This window comes from Branchiostoma belcheri, unplaced genomic scaffold, assembly GCF_001625305.1.
Source record: "Branchiostoma belcheri isolate BF01 breed outbred unplaced genomic scaffold, Haploidv18h27 scaffold102, whole genome shotgun sequence".
NCBI classification, from domain to species: Eukaryota; Metazoa; Chordata; class Leptocardii; order Amphioxiformes; family Branchiostomatidae; genus Branchiostoma; species Branchiostoma belcheri.
The window spans coordinates 543,741-560,487 of record NW_017802403.1 but is presented as its reverse complement, the minus strand read 5'-3'; the positions used below and the strand labels follow the sequence as shown (position 1 = coordinate 560,487).

Below are 16,747 nucleotides of genomic sequence, written 5' to 3'. Positions count from 1 at the left end.
CTCACGGTCCCGGGCCGGGGTTCGAACCCACGACCAAACCCGGGCACCAGTCCACATGCCGACGCTCTAACCACTCGGCTGAAAAGGTCTAGACCCATCGGCCGGGTCAGTTGGTAGCAACTATAAACCCAGAGTCCACTGTTACACTTTTTTCAGTCACCGTGAGCGCGATCCTTTGCTCAGCCAGTGTACATTTGTTGGGTAATCAGGTAACGAGACTTGACCGCTTGCAGAGGAGTACTTCCGGGTTACAGCATCGCGTCTTCCTGTCCCGCAAAGACACGACTTCGGCGTAACACATCCCTCTTTGGTGGAGTCCACAAACGTTTTGCAGTGTTTCAAAAGGTGACTCAGTCCGGAACTGTGTGAGTATCAACTAACTCCCAGGTAGGAAAAGTCGGCATGAAGTTGGTTGTCAGTTTTGTAGAGTTGGCAAACAGCGGTTTTGTGAGGCGGTGTACGTGTGCGTTTGGACCAAATTATCTGAATGTGAATGTTTATAATTTTCAGTCAAAGCGCTTCAAATCTTGTTTCAGTTCAGCTGAAATGTCTTTCTGTGGATGTGAGAGATTTCTGAGTTGTACGTTTGAATGTTTGCTGGAAGTTGGTAACGTAAGCAGAGTGAGTCTCGGTATGCGTAGGGGGTTACGAGATTATGCTTGTCCCATAAAAAATCAGCCCGAAAAATTATCGCGATCCAGTACGTCACATCCGGAATATGGAATAACATGTTACTATCCTAAAGTGATACTCGTCTTTGTGATAATTAATCTAGGAAAGACTATGCTAATCCTTCTCCTAGTATACTGTAAACCCCTACTTGAGCCCCGCCTAATTCTCACATCTGGATTCTATTCCGTGGTGACGCGAGGAGGAGAGTGAAAACAAAGGGACGGTTCACTAACTGATGGAGGTGGGGTGTGAAAAACACAAGGCGGTGCACTAACTTATCAAGAGGGTGAATACCACGGAACGGTTCATAAACTGACGGGAGAGTTTGAAGAACTTTAAATTTCATAGCAGATTTTTGTTGGTGGCTGCAAGCCTTTCTGCAAGACAGCATCAAATAGTATCGATGGCAGTACAGTATTATTTTTTTTTTAGGTGGCTGCAAGTACAAATACAAAATTAACATTACAAGACGTATACAGACACACAAACAAACACATTACAAAGCCACACATGGGCACTATAGTACAGTCCAGAGAGTCCTGAGAGTTACTGCAGAGACTCGTTGTACAGGCATATTGCCTTGTGTAAGAAAGAGTTTTTCAGTCTTTTTATACGGGCTGCTGGTACTGTAAGTGCAGTTCCATTTCTTAAGGTCTTCCCAGCCGGCCGTTGTCCTGGCCGGTGGAACCAGGTCATGGAGGGGGTGACCCTCGTCCAGCATGTTCTTAAGTAGCTTCACTGCCGCCACCTCTCGCCTTTCCTTCAGTGTTGGCAGAGGAGGCACCTCACGTCTTCCCCCCAGTGAGATGATCCGGAGTGCTCTCCGTTGTACTCTTTCAATCAATATTATACCATGAAAGTTTGACCAGTGATAAATATACATGGTGTCAGTACTGCCAAAAAGACAGGCCGACAAAAACGGCTACAAATACAAATGTACATGAAAGCGGAAATTTACACCATTGCTTGATGCGTCCACGGGACGGCAAAGAACTGGTTAAGTACCAAACCACATGCAGTAAGGACAATTCACTTATTTGCCCGTCTATTTATGGTGTAATAGTCATACTAGTGGTGGTATTACTAACTTTTACAAACGATGAGCATTTGTTCACGTGCCCCATACTATACATGCATACATATTTCAGCATGTTTTATAGATCGCTTCTTTCATTTTGTTTGACAGCTCTCGTTGACATGGCGACAACAGACAGTATAGAAGGTTTGAATGACGTCCGGAACACCGTTTCCACCTGGCAAGGAGGATCAGCAGGGGGTTCTGCCAGCACTGTTTCCACCTGGCAAGGAGGATCAGCAGGGTGTTCTGCCAGCACTGTTTCCACCTGGCAAGGAGGATCAGCAGGGGGTTCTGCCAGTACCTGGCAAGGAGGATCAGCAGGGGGTTCTGTCAGCACTGTTTCCGCCTGGCAAGGAGGATCAGCAGGTGGCTCTGCCAACACCGATTCCACCTGGTATAGAGGATCAGCAGGGGGTTCTGCCAGCACTGTTTCCACCTGGTATGGAGGATCAGCAGGGTGTTCTGCCAACACCGTTTCCACCTGGCATTCAGAAAGCATTAGAAAGTAAAGGAATATAAAGGAGAGTGAACGGTCGAGACAATCATTTGGGAAAGAACTGGCCATCTTCTTTAGATTGATGTAACCTATAAAAGCCAGTAGTCATGAAACACCGAAGATCCCGCTAGTGTTCCGGTGCTTTATTTTGTTGTGTATTCTTTAGTTACTGTCAATATGTTCACTTTTCGTTGTTATTTGACATATATAACGTTATATATATATATGTGTGTGTGTGTGTGTTTACTTTTAAAGTCGACACAAAAATATATGTTTGAGAGAGGTTTACTAAGATTTAGCAAATGCTAGAAACATGTTTTCTCTGCAATTTATCGTATTGATATGTTGTACAGCACCTACGGTATTGTTTTCCTAGCTGTGTACTTTTCTTACATTGTTCTTTGGTTGGGTTAGCCATAGATATTGTTTTGTTGTCATTTTCATCGCATTAACTTTGATGGTATCTATTGGATGGTTAGCCTGGGTGCCATCCAATTTGTATGCCGGAGCTCCCATACTCGCTCCCTTATGCCGGGGCTCCCATACTTAATTAGGGAGCGATATGGGAGTCCCGTTATACAACTAGGATGGCACACCCAGGCTATGGACGATGTACATAATCAGTATCTGACATCGGGAATTGATTGTATATGCTGGTTAGCATTGGGTTTGTATGAATGCACTTTATTTGACACGAAATTTGGCTTGGGCACTTTTCACCCACCCCCTGTACATGTCTAGATTGTATCTTTTGAAGTTGGTCGTGTGTACGTAGCCTAGTTACATTTCTGATTCCATTTGTCTACAAAACTTTTTTCATTAAAACACCTTTTTTTTGCAATTATATTTCATAAGCATCATATCTTATGAGTCTAGACCATTTTCCTCTTCTAAGCAATCCAATGTGTCTGCGAAATCCCAGAATTATAAAAAAATTAAAGACCTTTTGTTCCCGATTAGATTCTAACCAATCAGAGAAGTTTGTCTGCTGATTAAATTAGATAATAAAGGAATATAAGAGAGAGAGAGAGAGAGAGAGAGCGACAGAGCCAGTCAATGGGAAGGAACCAGCTATAAGGCAACGATCTTCTTCAGAGAGATGTAATCTTTCATAGCCAGCGGATCAGCTAAGTAGCGGCGACTGGCAAATGAGCGCAAAAAAGATAAACAACATGCCGAGTATGATATAGGTGAGTGAAGAAAATTTCCTTTTCAATGTATTAAAAATGTTTAGGGTCTGTGTACTTTGTTCTTTATTTACTTATCCAGGACAGCAGACTTACCGCCCTCTGGCGTTTTAACAGGATTCTTGGGGGGGGGGCAACCCCAACAATAGAATAACATAACAGTATGACAAATAAGCAGAGTCAACCAAAACAAAAGCGAGAACAAATAATAAGCCCCGTGAACAAGCAGAACGTAAATAACGACACAACGAAAATGAAATAACGTAATAGTAAAACTATATTTGGAGAGGAGCTGTCCTTTTGTCTGTAAATGTAGAGAAATGACGACGACAGGGCAATACAGTACAACTGTATCTTTACAGGTCGACCTTCCACACTGTAATTTTCCGGCGAAATAGCGGGAAAGGTCAGTGTCTTTGCCTTCTGAATATTCTCTAGAAAAAAAGCATTGCATCAAATGGCGTTCTGCGAAGAAAGCGTATGTCGGAAAGGAAGCAGTGTCCTGTTATTGGTTCTGGTTTTTGTGTCTGCTGGTAACGCATTTGATGGCTTTTGCCCTCCACAATGTAGAATAACAAACCTACCTATGCACTTAGCTGAGCACATCCAATCCAATGGATACGGGCCTTTGAAAACGCTGAAAAGTTTCCAATCATGGACTGTGTGCAATGTAAATGGAACGATTGTCGCACATCAGAGGATACCCTGCCATACAATTACGAATACAGCTGTGCTTACAGTAGCGGGGTATCCATTGGGACTTTTATCATCAAAAACACTGGAGGGTCTTTGCCTGGTGTGTACCGGGACTTTTGCCCTGGTGAAATGCGATATCACAGATATTGAAGAAAACGTCCTGTCCAGCATGTCTAACCTATGGGTGTTGGTCCTAGACTTCAACAAACTCACTCGTGTCAGGCAGAATTGGTTCTCTGGTTTGAAAAGACTCTACGCGCTGAGCTTGTCCAATAACAACATAGTGAGGGTGGATGTGGGGTCTTTTAAGGACCTGACTTCGCTTCAAGTCTTAAATCTACAGAATAACCAGCTACAGACTGTAGACCCGGACTGGTTCTCTGAGCTCCAGAATCTGGCGGAGCTCCGCTTAGAATCAAACCACATTCCCCAGGGTGCATTCCAGTACCTACATGACCTCCGCGACTTGACTCTAGGCGGGAACTTCCCATTTCTAGACGGGGAGACGTTCTGGGGGATGAGGAATGTCCCTTCCCTGCTTCGTGTTGTTGGCAAAAGGTTGGGCACGGTTCGTGACACGGTCGTGCATGATGTGGCGTGGAGCCTTTCTCTCCACAATCACAAGGACGAACCGGAACCTCATCACATCAGACGACAAGATGTGTCACTCACGATCTCCGACTACTTCCTCTGTATTACACACGACCCTTCAAACAACAAACAGACATTTGGGTGGGCGTATAATCTATCTACATATCATGACCCCAGGAGTGTTACAATAGTAAACACTTCATGTGGCTTGCCAGATCCAGACATCCTCTTAACAAAGGTTAAGAGTCAAGCAGGCTCTGTTGTCCTGTTGAAGACTGGATCTTCCGACCAACACACCCATCCTGATGACTTTGCCCAGTGTAGACAGGGATGGGAACAAAATGGTGGCTTGACAGTGGCTTTACAGAGTGGCTTACGCCTTCGCCTCACCACATTATCAGAAGGAAACGCGACTATCAGAGCGTTTGCCTTAACGCTGGATCGGACGACACAGAACACAAGTACGAATAGCTCAGCCACTGAGGGAAATCTGAAGACGTTCATCCAAACAAACGTTACAAATGTAACTTGCTTTGTACTCGCCAATGGAAATGCTAATTTTCTGGAGCTCAATTTCCGTCAAGGCGATCAAATGAGGGATAACAACAAAACATGTCCAGATTCCAGCCATTGTCTGTCATCTCTTCAGACACCTTCAGTGAAGAGCCAGACCAAAGTAGTGTTGACGTCACAACACCAGACGACACCGGCCTCTGCGCCGCAAGTCAGTACCATGGTGAGCAGACCTGCCTCGGACGACGTTTCCATCTACGTTGCAATTCCGCTACTGCCGTTATTCGGTCTAGGTCTTGTACTCATCATCAGCATGCTGAAGAGGGTGGTGATGTTACGCAACAAAGATGCCCGAGCTAACACCGTACCACCTGCGAAGCCTGGGCGGGCGAGGTCTGCTTCCCTCCCGGCCATTCCCCACCGACAAAGCGTCGTTACACACAGCCTACTGGTATCTTGCAGATCGCTGCCTACAACCCTAAGCTCAATCGAACCAAACTACTGCGAGATCCCATACGACTCTGTCCATGCCCTTCACACGTACTGGGAAATCCAAGATGGCGGCATGTCTGATGTGACCAGTTCAGCCTCTAGATCGCACACACGGAGGGAAGAACGAGAGGACACAGTCTCCTGTCAGTCAATGCCTGTTTTCCTACCCTCTATCAAACCAACGTATTATAACATTCCAAAATGCAACGATGTTGATGAAGCCCCGTTACCATTCTATGGCATTGCAGTTGATTTGACGCTTCCTACAGTTATGGGACATGGGGAGAACCGCAGTATCTACCAAGTAGACCAGTCCAAACGTTCACGCCATCTCAGCTTACGTAAAACACGGTATGGTAGATGGAAATCCCATCGTGTGACGTTCTACGGAAAGGCGGCAGAGACGTCCCGTGAACACGGCAGCCTGGGCAGAAGTTCACGCCGTCTCCAGCAGACATCTAGACGACATACAGCTGTGTATGGAAGATCCAAGTCCCACCACGTAACGTTCCACGGAAAGACAGCGAATGTCCTATATAACTGGGGCATGCGAGCTGAGGCAAAACCACCAGGTTCTAATTCTCAATCAATGCTGAGAAAAGTTGACCAGAGCGTTTCAGGAGAGGATGCTGCTTCGCCGACTTCGCGAGTCCCACACATCTCGCAAATTGTAGAGGACGGAGTCCACATGCGTAGCGCCAAGCGACCTACTTCACTTACCGAACAGACCTGTGTAATGGAACTCCAGCGTAGAGATGGCGAAAACACACCAGGGCGAACTTCCTTCACCACACCTCACACTACCTCCTGTCGATCCTTGGCACTGCCAAACAACTGGCCATTGGATATTTCAAGCGGTCTATGCACACTACGGCGGAGAGCGTCCCTTCCCTCGTTAAAAAGTACCTGCACACCCGGGACATCAGAATATGAAGTGAAATTAAACGAAACATCAACCAACGCCAACAAGCCTAACGAAATACCAAGCAGTTTACAATTTAACGCCTCGCGTCTACAGCCTCCCATTCCCATTGTAACAAACACCTACTGGCCATGGGAGATAGCTAGTGGAAGAAATACAGACCAACTGAAGAGGACGCCCCATTTTGCCTGCGATGAGACACCGCAAAGTAAGGGGCCTTCACAAATAAACACCTACTGGCCGTGGGAGATCCCCACTGTTAAACAGCCCACTATTCCTCATCTACCCAAAACGTAAGAGATCATGACATCTTTTAAACATGTTAAATTGTTTGGTCATCATGGCTTCTGATCCTGGTTGCCATCATATCGTTAGAAAACCCGCATTAGAAGCTGCAAAGAGGCTAACCAGGTAGTTTTGCCACTTTCCTTAACTTTATTTATTATTTATTAATTAATTAGATCTACATGAAATAGCCAAATTCCCTAGTTTATCCATCTGCTAAACAGTAACTATCCTATGCCCAGCAATGTAAGCTCAGTTGATATCATTATGTAATTATCATTATTGAATCATTTTAGTATGTTCAGGTGATATTGGTAACATCTCGAGTTGTATTTATAGTGCTTATTTGTACGTAATCTGTCATGTGCTTGGACATGGCACCATCAATGAGTAAACAAATGCTATACCAGGTGATAAAATGTTTAAATGTTTTTTGACAACGTATAGGACTTACAATATATGTGATTTGAGTAGAATAAACCGTCACCTGAAAGGTTATTGATGATTTCCGTAATAAATGAAAAAAAAAAATTACAATTAAAAAGGCTCTAAATACTAAAATAGTCCATAGAGATTTTCGAATTCTTGTTACGTCTATTTCTGGCACTCGAGGTCGGTTACCTAAAAAACAGGATGATCGACCGAGCCCGCGTCACACCGCATGCAAAATTGGGTGGGCAAGAAGATTACAAATTGTCTACACAAATCAAACTAAATTAATAGCACGCCGAGTAGACAAATCAATTTGTTAAAAGTATCATGTGGAGCTGGTGTGGTAGCCTAGATACATTTTTAATTTCATTTGTCTAGTCAGAAACAGAGCAGTCAGGGACGCGTTTATATAGGGACTGAGTGGGTGGATAAAACCGGTCCGACAAATTTTTGTTTTGAAAAAGTTGACAAATCTTTATAAGCTACTTAGCCGCGGCGACTGTTACAATATTAGCCCTAAAAAATAACATAACTCCTGTTGTTAGGGCTAATGTAAAAGACTGCAAGCAAGAGAAGCCCTGCAACAGTCGCTGCGGCTATCAGCTACAGTACTGTAAGTGGTAAATAGAATGTCTTACCTGTATTTCAAAACTACCCAGAGTTGATACACAGCCGAAGTATGATGGAAATTGCCTCGGCATCGGATTTGAGAGAAATAATGACACCACTTACAGTTAAAAATGGCGGTTCAACATAATCACAGGTCAAACCCACCGAGGGCAAAGGTTAAAGGTGACTAACCTGATTACCTGGCTCCTGAATTATGTTGTTACAGACGCCTTGTCGGGTATACTAATCATAATGATATAAGAGATTTTGTCTGGCATATTAGTTTAAATGATTGTTTATTTTACAATTAATACTATAAGAATAAAACAGAGACAAGAAAAAATAACAGAAAGAATAAAATATTTGCAAAGGAGATGCTGCAATGATGACGAATAGTTACGAGATATATGTCTTAGTCAGAATTCGAAAACATCTTCACACAATACAGAACAGCTTCGAGAAGAATTACGAAGATGCATATGGTAGACAATAGAGACCACACAACATTAGGTGTCTAAATTTACTGACACTGTATTTGTACGTAATCTGCCATGTACTTGGAGATTGTACCGTCAATCAGTAAACAAATCCTATACCAAGTGATAAAATTTAGAAATGTTTTTTGACAAAGTATAGGACTTAACCCATACAATATATGTGATTTGTGTTGAATAATCCGTAACATGAACAAATAATGATGATTTCCGTAATAAGTGACACAAAATAACACTACAGCATTTACAATTTAAAAGGATCGCCGAATTCTTGTTAAGTCGTTTTTCTGGCACTCGATGTCGTTACCTATTAAGTAAAAAAACAGGATGACCGAGCCCGCGTCACACCGCATGCAAAATTTGGATGGTCAATAAGATTACAAATTGTCTAAACCAATCAAACTAAATTAATAGAACCCCGAGTAGACAAATCAATTTGTGGAGCTGGTGTGGCAGCCTAGATGCAGTTTTAATTTCATTTGTCTAGTCAGAAACAGAGTAGTCGGGGACGCGTATATACGGACTAAGTGGGTGGATGAAACCGGTCCGGTAGGCTTTACTTGATTACTAAACAAAGGCAAGTACGATGACATGATGTTACATGCGCTTATTTGCATAGGGGAAATAAGACAACAAGAAAAAAAGACAACACCCCCAGACAGAGGACACCTTGGAGAATAACTATGAAGATGAACACATACATTGCATGTTTTCATTTATTGGCAAAACTGAGATGCAAAAGTTAGTAAATCGCTACCAGCAACGTTAACATGGAGCTTACAAAAAACTAGGAAAGCAATCAATACTGAGCAACAGCTAAATGAATACATTAACAAAACAAGAGTTCCACGATCTCATACCTTCGCCAAAAGATGTTAACCCTTGCGGGTGACGAATTCTACAATTTTAATCATTGATTTTGTAAATAAGAGCCTCATTTGCATGGATTATATCAGTTGATCATATTCTCCACCCAAAGATAGCCTTATCATAACAAAAAGGCTATTATAGCACTTCCTCATAAATTATGCAAATGAGGTCATGATTTGAATAAATTATGTTTATTAATGTTCACCTTCACTTAACTTCCAAATGTGGCAAGTATAAAATTCGGGGTGCAGCAGTTACAACTATGGAATTATAATAATTTTCCATTAATTATGCAAATTAGGTCCTCATTTACATAATCTATATCCTCAGATGTTTTTCTCGTTCTCAAGTAGATGTCACAACTGTTTCATAGTTCTATTATCAAACAAATCAGATTCATAGAATTTCCTCATTAATTATGCAAATTAGCTACTGATTTGCATAATTGCCATCTGATTATGTCAAGCATCACTTCAACTACCTACATACCAAAAATCACGACAATACGTCAACCGGTTCTTGAGTTATCGTCCTTCAAATGTTTTTCAACAAATGCTCCTGCAGTTCAAGAACAAGGCGCTAGGGGACCCAAACTCATGTCACTTCTTCCCTACCCCAAGAGCTATCTACCAACCAAAATTCGTGACCCTAGCATGTCCAGAACATGAGATATCAAAACCGGAAGTTCAGCTGCAGTACCTAGGAAAGCTGCCAGGGGGCCCAAAATCTAATCATTTCTAGGTATCATACCCACCTACCAAGTTTCATTACAATCCATCCACTGCTTCTCGAGTTATCTTGCTAAACCACACACACACACACACACACCCACAAACACACCCACACACAAACGCTACTGAAAACATAACCTTCTTGGCGAAGGTAACAAGTATGCTGCAATTAAAACCGGTCCGGTACGCAATGAAACAAATACAACGACACATACTACGCCTGGGCGATTTTTATTGTTGAATCGAGATACAGAAAGTTGGCAAATCTCTAACAACTACAGCTACCTGGCAGAACACTAGGAAAACAAACAACATTTAGATTCACTATAACATGTAACACTGTAACTATATCTAAATTAAAAAAATACAGTATATCAATATATAACTACATGTAGTTGGCATATGTTTGCATTGATTGTGATATAAAACCACTTCTATTGTTAACTTTACAGTTAACCTTGTGTAGAGGGAATTCTACTGACAGAAAAACTGTACATGTATATACTGGCAACAGAATAACATAACTATCACACAGTGACATTTAAAGCTTCTAGCTCTAATCAACAGGCTACGGGGCATGTGCTTGCATCGATCGTGATATTAGATCCTCGCTATTGTTAACTTTACATGTACACATCGGTAGGTTTCTCGCCAGTGTGAGTCCGCAAGTGTGCCTTTAGAGTTTGCAAGTCACTAAACTGCTTGCTGCACTCCTCACACCTGTAGGGTTTCTCCCTAGTGTGGGTTTGAATGTGTCTCTTTAGATTACCCAGCTGACTGAACTGCTTGCTGCACTCCTCACAGCTGTACGGTTTCTCACCAGTGTGAGTCCGCATGTGTCTCTTTAGATCTTGAGGCTGACTAAACTGCCTGCTGCACTCTTGACAACCGTATGGTTTCTCCCCAGTGTGAGTCCGTATGTGTTTCTTCAGACTACTGAGGGCGCTGAACTGTCTGTTGCACTCCTCACATCTGTACGGTTTCTCACCAGTGTGAGTCCGCATGTGTATCTTTAGACTACCCAGCTCACTGGACTTCCAGCCGCACTCCTCACACTTGTACGGTTTCTCACCTGTGTGAGTCCGAATGTGGCTTTTGAGATGAGACAGTCTACAGAACGATTTGCTGCACTCCTCACACCTGTACGGTTTCTCACCCGTGTGAGTTCGCACATGTCTATTTAGAGCACTCGAATCACTAAACCGATTGCTGCACTCCCCACACTTGTACGGTTTCTTACCCGTGTGAGTTCGAAGATGTCTTTTTAGATCACGCGAATCGCTAAACTGCTTGCTGCACTCCTCACATCTGTACGGTTTCTCACCAGTGTGAGTCCGCATGTGAGTCTTCAGATTACTGAGGGCGCTGAACTGTCTGTTGCACTCCTCACAGCCGTACGGTTTCTCGCCAGTGTGAGTCCGGATGTGTGACTTTAGCTTACCGAGCTCACTAAACTGTCTGTTGCACTTGTCACATCTGTACGGTTTCTCACCAGTGTGAGTCCGCATGTGTCGCTTCAGATAACTCAGGTAACGAAACTCCTTGTCACACTCACCACACTTATGGGTACGCGGAGAATCCAGCTCTCCAAGCCCATTCTCTCCCTCCTCTTGTTTCAGGTGAGATTCAGCTCTGGTCGTCATGTTGGTCGAACTCGTAACCCTGCAGGAATATTGAACATTGTATAAAATGTCATAAATTTAATGGAATTTGTTGTTTAGACTGTAGAACTGTGGGACTTAGTGTACTAGTGGTTAGACTGTGGAATCGAGAATCTGGTATACGTGCGAACACGCGATAATTATATTGACAAATATAAAATAAAGAAGGCCATCACATGCCACTAATCTCGAATATGGCACTCATAAACCTTCGCAAAACATTATTCACAACTGTACACCATTGTAGTATAGTACACAGCCGCCCCACAAGATTACAACCCCTATATACATGTACATAGAATAAATGAATAGATCTAGAGGAAACTAAAACTATAGCCGACACTTACCAAGATGCACTGACGCTCCAAAGCACTACACGACGTTTTCACGACGACACAGATTCTCACGGCTGCAGAGTCAGTACTGACAGAAACAGAGCAGTCAGGACGCGTTTATATAGGGGCTGAGAGGGTGATTAAAACCGGTCTGGTGGGTTTTACTTGATTACGACACAAAGGAACCCGCCATGCTCATTTGCATGGGAAAGAATCAGACAACATCAGTCGAAGTAAAAAGAGGCCGAGTTGGAGACTTACAATACATTCGGTGATTAATAAAACAACACCTGTATGTGATCAATAAAACAACAACTGTGATCAATAAAACAACAACTGAACATGAGTTGTCTGAATTTATTGTTAAAATATCATGTTACATGCGCTGATTTGCAAAAGGAAGAATCAGGCAACATCATTCGTAGTAAAAAAGAGACCGAGTTGCAGACTAACAAGTAAAGTTGGTGATCAATAAAACAACAACATATCACGTGTCTGATTTTATTGTTGAATTATCATGTTACATGCGCTGATTTGCATAGGGGCAAATTAGAAATCCTAACCCTGAGGATAAAGATTAATAAAGAAACAACACAACGCGTTTTGATTTATTGGCGAAACTGAGAGCAGAAAGTTGACAAATCTTTATCAGCTACCGTAAGTGGTAAACAAGTAAAATCTGAGATTTTATACCTCCGGGCTTTTTATTGTATATTTTTCCATGTTGTTTGTTCTGTATAGTTGATGGTGTTGAATTTTATGTGTTAGATTTAGCGTTCCTGGTTGTGTTAATACAGGACTGGTCAACATTTTCATCTGCAGCCCATACCAATACCATGTACCCACGGTAAAAATGCATGTCGAGAACGTCTGAGACAGTATACCACGGTATTTGTAAGTTAAGAAGTCGTACTATACGCCGAAAACATCCAAGAGGGCGTTGACCCCTGACCCATTGGCCCACCCGGAAGTTGCGCTGGCAGCCAGCCCAGCGCCGCGCGCGACCATTTTCAGATTTTTACGCCCCAAAACACATATACAATAAAAACAAAAAAACCTGCACCATCTACAGCCCATTAGAAGAACATACACCGAGTCCAGTCTACCCCAACGCGAGATACAACTGCGATAATATTTCAAAATACATATCCGAAGCAGACACCCCTCTGTTTGACCCCTTTTAAATGGTAAGACCCAAAACTGAAACCTCCCCATTCCTTAACAACATGGTAAATTCCATTTTCAGCATGGCGGGGGTGTCCGGAGCACTTAAAAACCTTTTATTTCCACGCCCATAAACACATATACAATTAAACAAAAACGTTCTGCATCATCTGCAGCCCAACAGCAATACGTATACCGAACCACAGACAAATCCGTCCAGCCGATCGCGAGAAACAGCTGCTGACAGAAATGTTTCGAACCATAGTAAAACCTCCTCGCGGAAGGATATCTCCTTCCCCGGAGGTAATAAATGTCTTACCTGTATTTCAAAACTACCCAGATTTGATACACAGCCGATGTATGATGGAAATTGCCTCGAATTTGAAAGAAATAATGACACCACTCACAGTTAAAAATGGCGGTTCGGCATAATCATAGGTCAAACCCACCGAGGGCAAAGGTTAAAGGTGACTAACCTGATTACCTGGCTCCTGAATTATGTTGTTACAGATGCCTTGTCGGATAAACTAATCAAAATGATATAAGAGATTTTGTCTGGCATATAAGTTTAAATGATTGTTTATTTTACAGTTAATGCTATAAGAATAAAACAGAAACAAGAAAAAAATGACAAAAAGAAGAAAATATTTGCAAAATAGATGCTGCAATGATGATGACGATGATGATGATGATGAATAGTGACGAGATATTAGCCTGGGTACCATCACACTTGTATAACGGGGCTCCCATACTCGCTTCCCTAAGAAGCGAGTGTGGGAGCCCCGGCATACAAGTAGGATGGTACCCAGGCTAACGAGATATATGTCTTAGTCAGAAAACATCTTCACACAATAAAGAATATAGCTTCGAGAAGAACGACGAAGATGCGTATAGTAGACAATCGGAGACCACACAACATTACATGTTTAAATTTACTGATAATGAAATGCACAATATCATCAACATTTTAATGTAATTATAACCACATGTCACTGCAACTAAATTCAAAGATCTCAAAACTCGATGAATCTATAGTGTCTTTACAACAGTTAGTCAAATATAAAGAGAAAAGTGGTAACTAAAACAACTAATAACTGAGAGGTGGTGATGGCGAATAAGGTGCCACACAAACGAAGGGTGTTTTACCATGTAAACCTCTGTCATTAATGTCCACATACCCCGCATTAGTATTTTACACACGGCTTCTAATTCTTATAAAGATGCTACGGAGCATACAGTACAATGACCGTGATCGTGACAAAAAAAACTAGTTTACAGATTGTCGACATGCAGCACTCTCGCCGTTTGAACACTACACTGTACTTCTAGTTGTAATATAATCAACGCTTAAGGACAATGCAATGATAGTAATAGGAAATAACTGTTACTCTTAATTTTACACCGTATTGATGTAGAGAAAATACTAATGAAAAAATTGAATAAGCCTTCACGTTGGTTGTGATATCATGATTTGTAGCTTCAATTCTTGTTTAGGAAGGTTTCTAATCTCAAAATTTTATGAATCTTGTTATTTTTTTGGCCAACCTCAGTGTTTTCTTTTTTTCCTTGTGCATTACATTTGGTGTCTGTGAAAGATTTCATTCATAAAATGTACTTGATGTGGCCTTAAGACTAAACAATGGCAATGTCCAATATTAGTGGTCACATAGAAGAACAATTTTGTCGATTTACAAGAAACTAACCATGTATACATTTTAGGCCTCTCATACAACTGGCGAAATCTCACTAACCATGCGTTATTTGTAGAAGCTTCATAAGACTTATGGGACCTTGCTATGAACGAGTTCGCCATTATCATTTTTTTATTAGTAGCCATGTGTTCATTTCTAATAAGACTCAGGTCTCTTATATGGTTTATGAGACCGTGCAGAGTACAAGTAATCAATTACAATATTTATAAAAAAGCTTAATTACATTTTAAGACTCAGGCCTCATATACATGTTGATATAACTGACGACATCCTATAAAATCAAGTGGGTAATTATAGATGGATATTTACAGAATCTTGTATTAAATAGGTTATCCTTATGAAATTGTAATAATATACCATTAGAGGTCATAATTTTCATTTGTTGTGCAATAAAGTACTCTTTATTTCTTACAAATGTTCTTACAAACCTTCCATTTTTTAAAGAGACCTTATATATACTGTTGGTCATTCTAAGTACAAGTTAATGATTTGGGGTGTATTTGCATACCCAGGCTAAGTAGAAGTGGAGTTATACAGTCGAAAATTATGGTCTTTTTACACATCAACAGTATGAATCTTTTTGAGAACCAGTTTATTTTCTGAGAAATCATAAAAACAATTTGGCCCTACGTTTTGAAAAATGTACAAGTCTCTATGTCATCTGAAGATCCCCTTATATTTACATTTGGGGTCGCACTCCAAGTGATTTAAAGATTACTCTTGCAAATGAAAGGATATTTACAGTCACACGATTGGTCCGTCCACTGGCCTCTTCTAGTAGCTCTAAAAATCGTCTTTGTAGTCTGTTGGGATACATATTTATTTATTAGGATTGAAACAATGCAAAATGCACAGGTAGCATAAGCAAAACTGCTTACATGTATTACATCCCTACAGCTACACAAATTAATATTTGTCCATGTCTCACAACACTAGCGTAAACGAACTGTAAATGAAACATATAAAAATAGCAGCATCGCAGTGCATCGAAACTCAGATGGTGTCCGCGCGGACCCAAACAGAAAATCAAACAAATATTTAATTATGTTGATTATTATTATTTCTAACCATGAATATTCATTGAGGACAGAAAAGAACAACAGACCTTGGTGTAGATTGTAGCACAATGCACGTCTGTTGCAAAGAGATCCATAAAACTTTTGTTGTTGGGTTCACCAGGAAACCAGTTCTCATAGGTTAGTTCAGATCCATCTACCCAGTACCACCTGCTGACTCGGCTGTCTTTCTTTCTTAGTCCCACCCAGACTCTTGTTTTACGGACTGTAATTAAAGGAAAACGTCATTTGAATTTATCCCCTGTCACATACATGTACACACAGATTTGACCTCCTGAATACTACAAGCTGAACTCCACCCAGCCACGGTTCGGAGTAGGTCAGCGCATGTTTGGTGAACAGTCGGGAGGTTTGATGGTCTAAACTTTAACTCACCAGAACACCAGTCTACCATTTGAGCGTGGTAGGGGTTCAAATTTGACTAAAAAAACTCAAATTCCTTTTTAATTTTTTTAAAACTTCAAAGGTGGGAATGGATGAAATCTCTCAAAGTACTATCGAACGAAGAACAAATTTCTCTGTTTTACCGAAAGTCACCCTTACAACCCCGTCACAAATTTAGCAATTTACCAATTTGGCCTCCGGAATGCTAGCTAAACGCCCGCCAACCATGGTTAGGAGTCGGTCGGCTGATGTTCGTCATTTTATGGCGAAGCCCAAAAAAGCCCGGTCGTACTATAGGATTAACCCTACCTAGACCGGGCTTTTTTTGACATGGGGGGACCGGGGGG

At 41.7% G+C, this 16,747-nt stretch overlaps 1 protein-coding gene across 1 annotated transcript; it reads right to left on the bottom strand.

Annotated features, from left to right (window-relative positions):
• Nucleotides 1-10,227: 10,227 nt before the first annotated feature.
• On the bottom strand, nt 10,228-13,799 carry LOC109474901 (zinc finger protein 525-like). Its single transcript, XM_019775377.1, has 3 exons — nt 13,548-13,799; nt 12,077-12,152; nt 10,228-11,730 (listed from the first exon to the last, which is right to left on the bottom strand). The coding sequence occupies exon 3, from the start codon at nt 11,709-11,711 to the stop codon at nt 10,692-10,694; it is 1,020 nt and encodes a 339-aa protein (XP_019630936.1). The 5' UTR covers nt 11,712-11,730; nt 12,077-12,152; nt 13,548-13,799; the 3' UTR covers nt 10,228-10,691.
• Between the last annotated feature and the right edge of the window lie 2,948 nt (nt 13,800-16,747).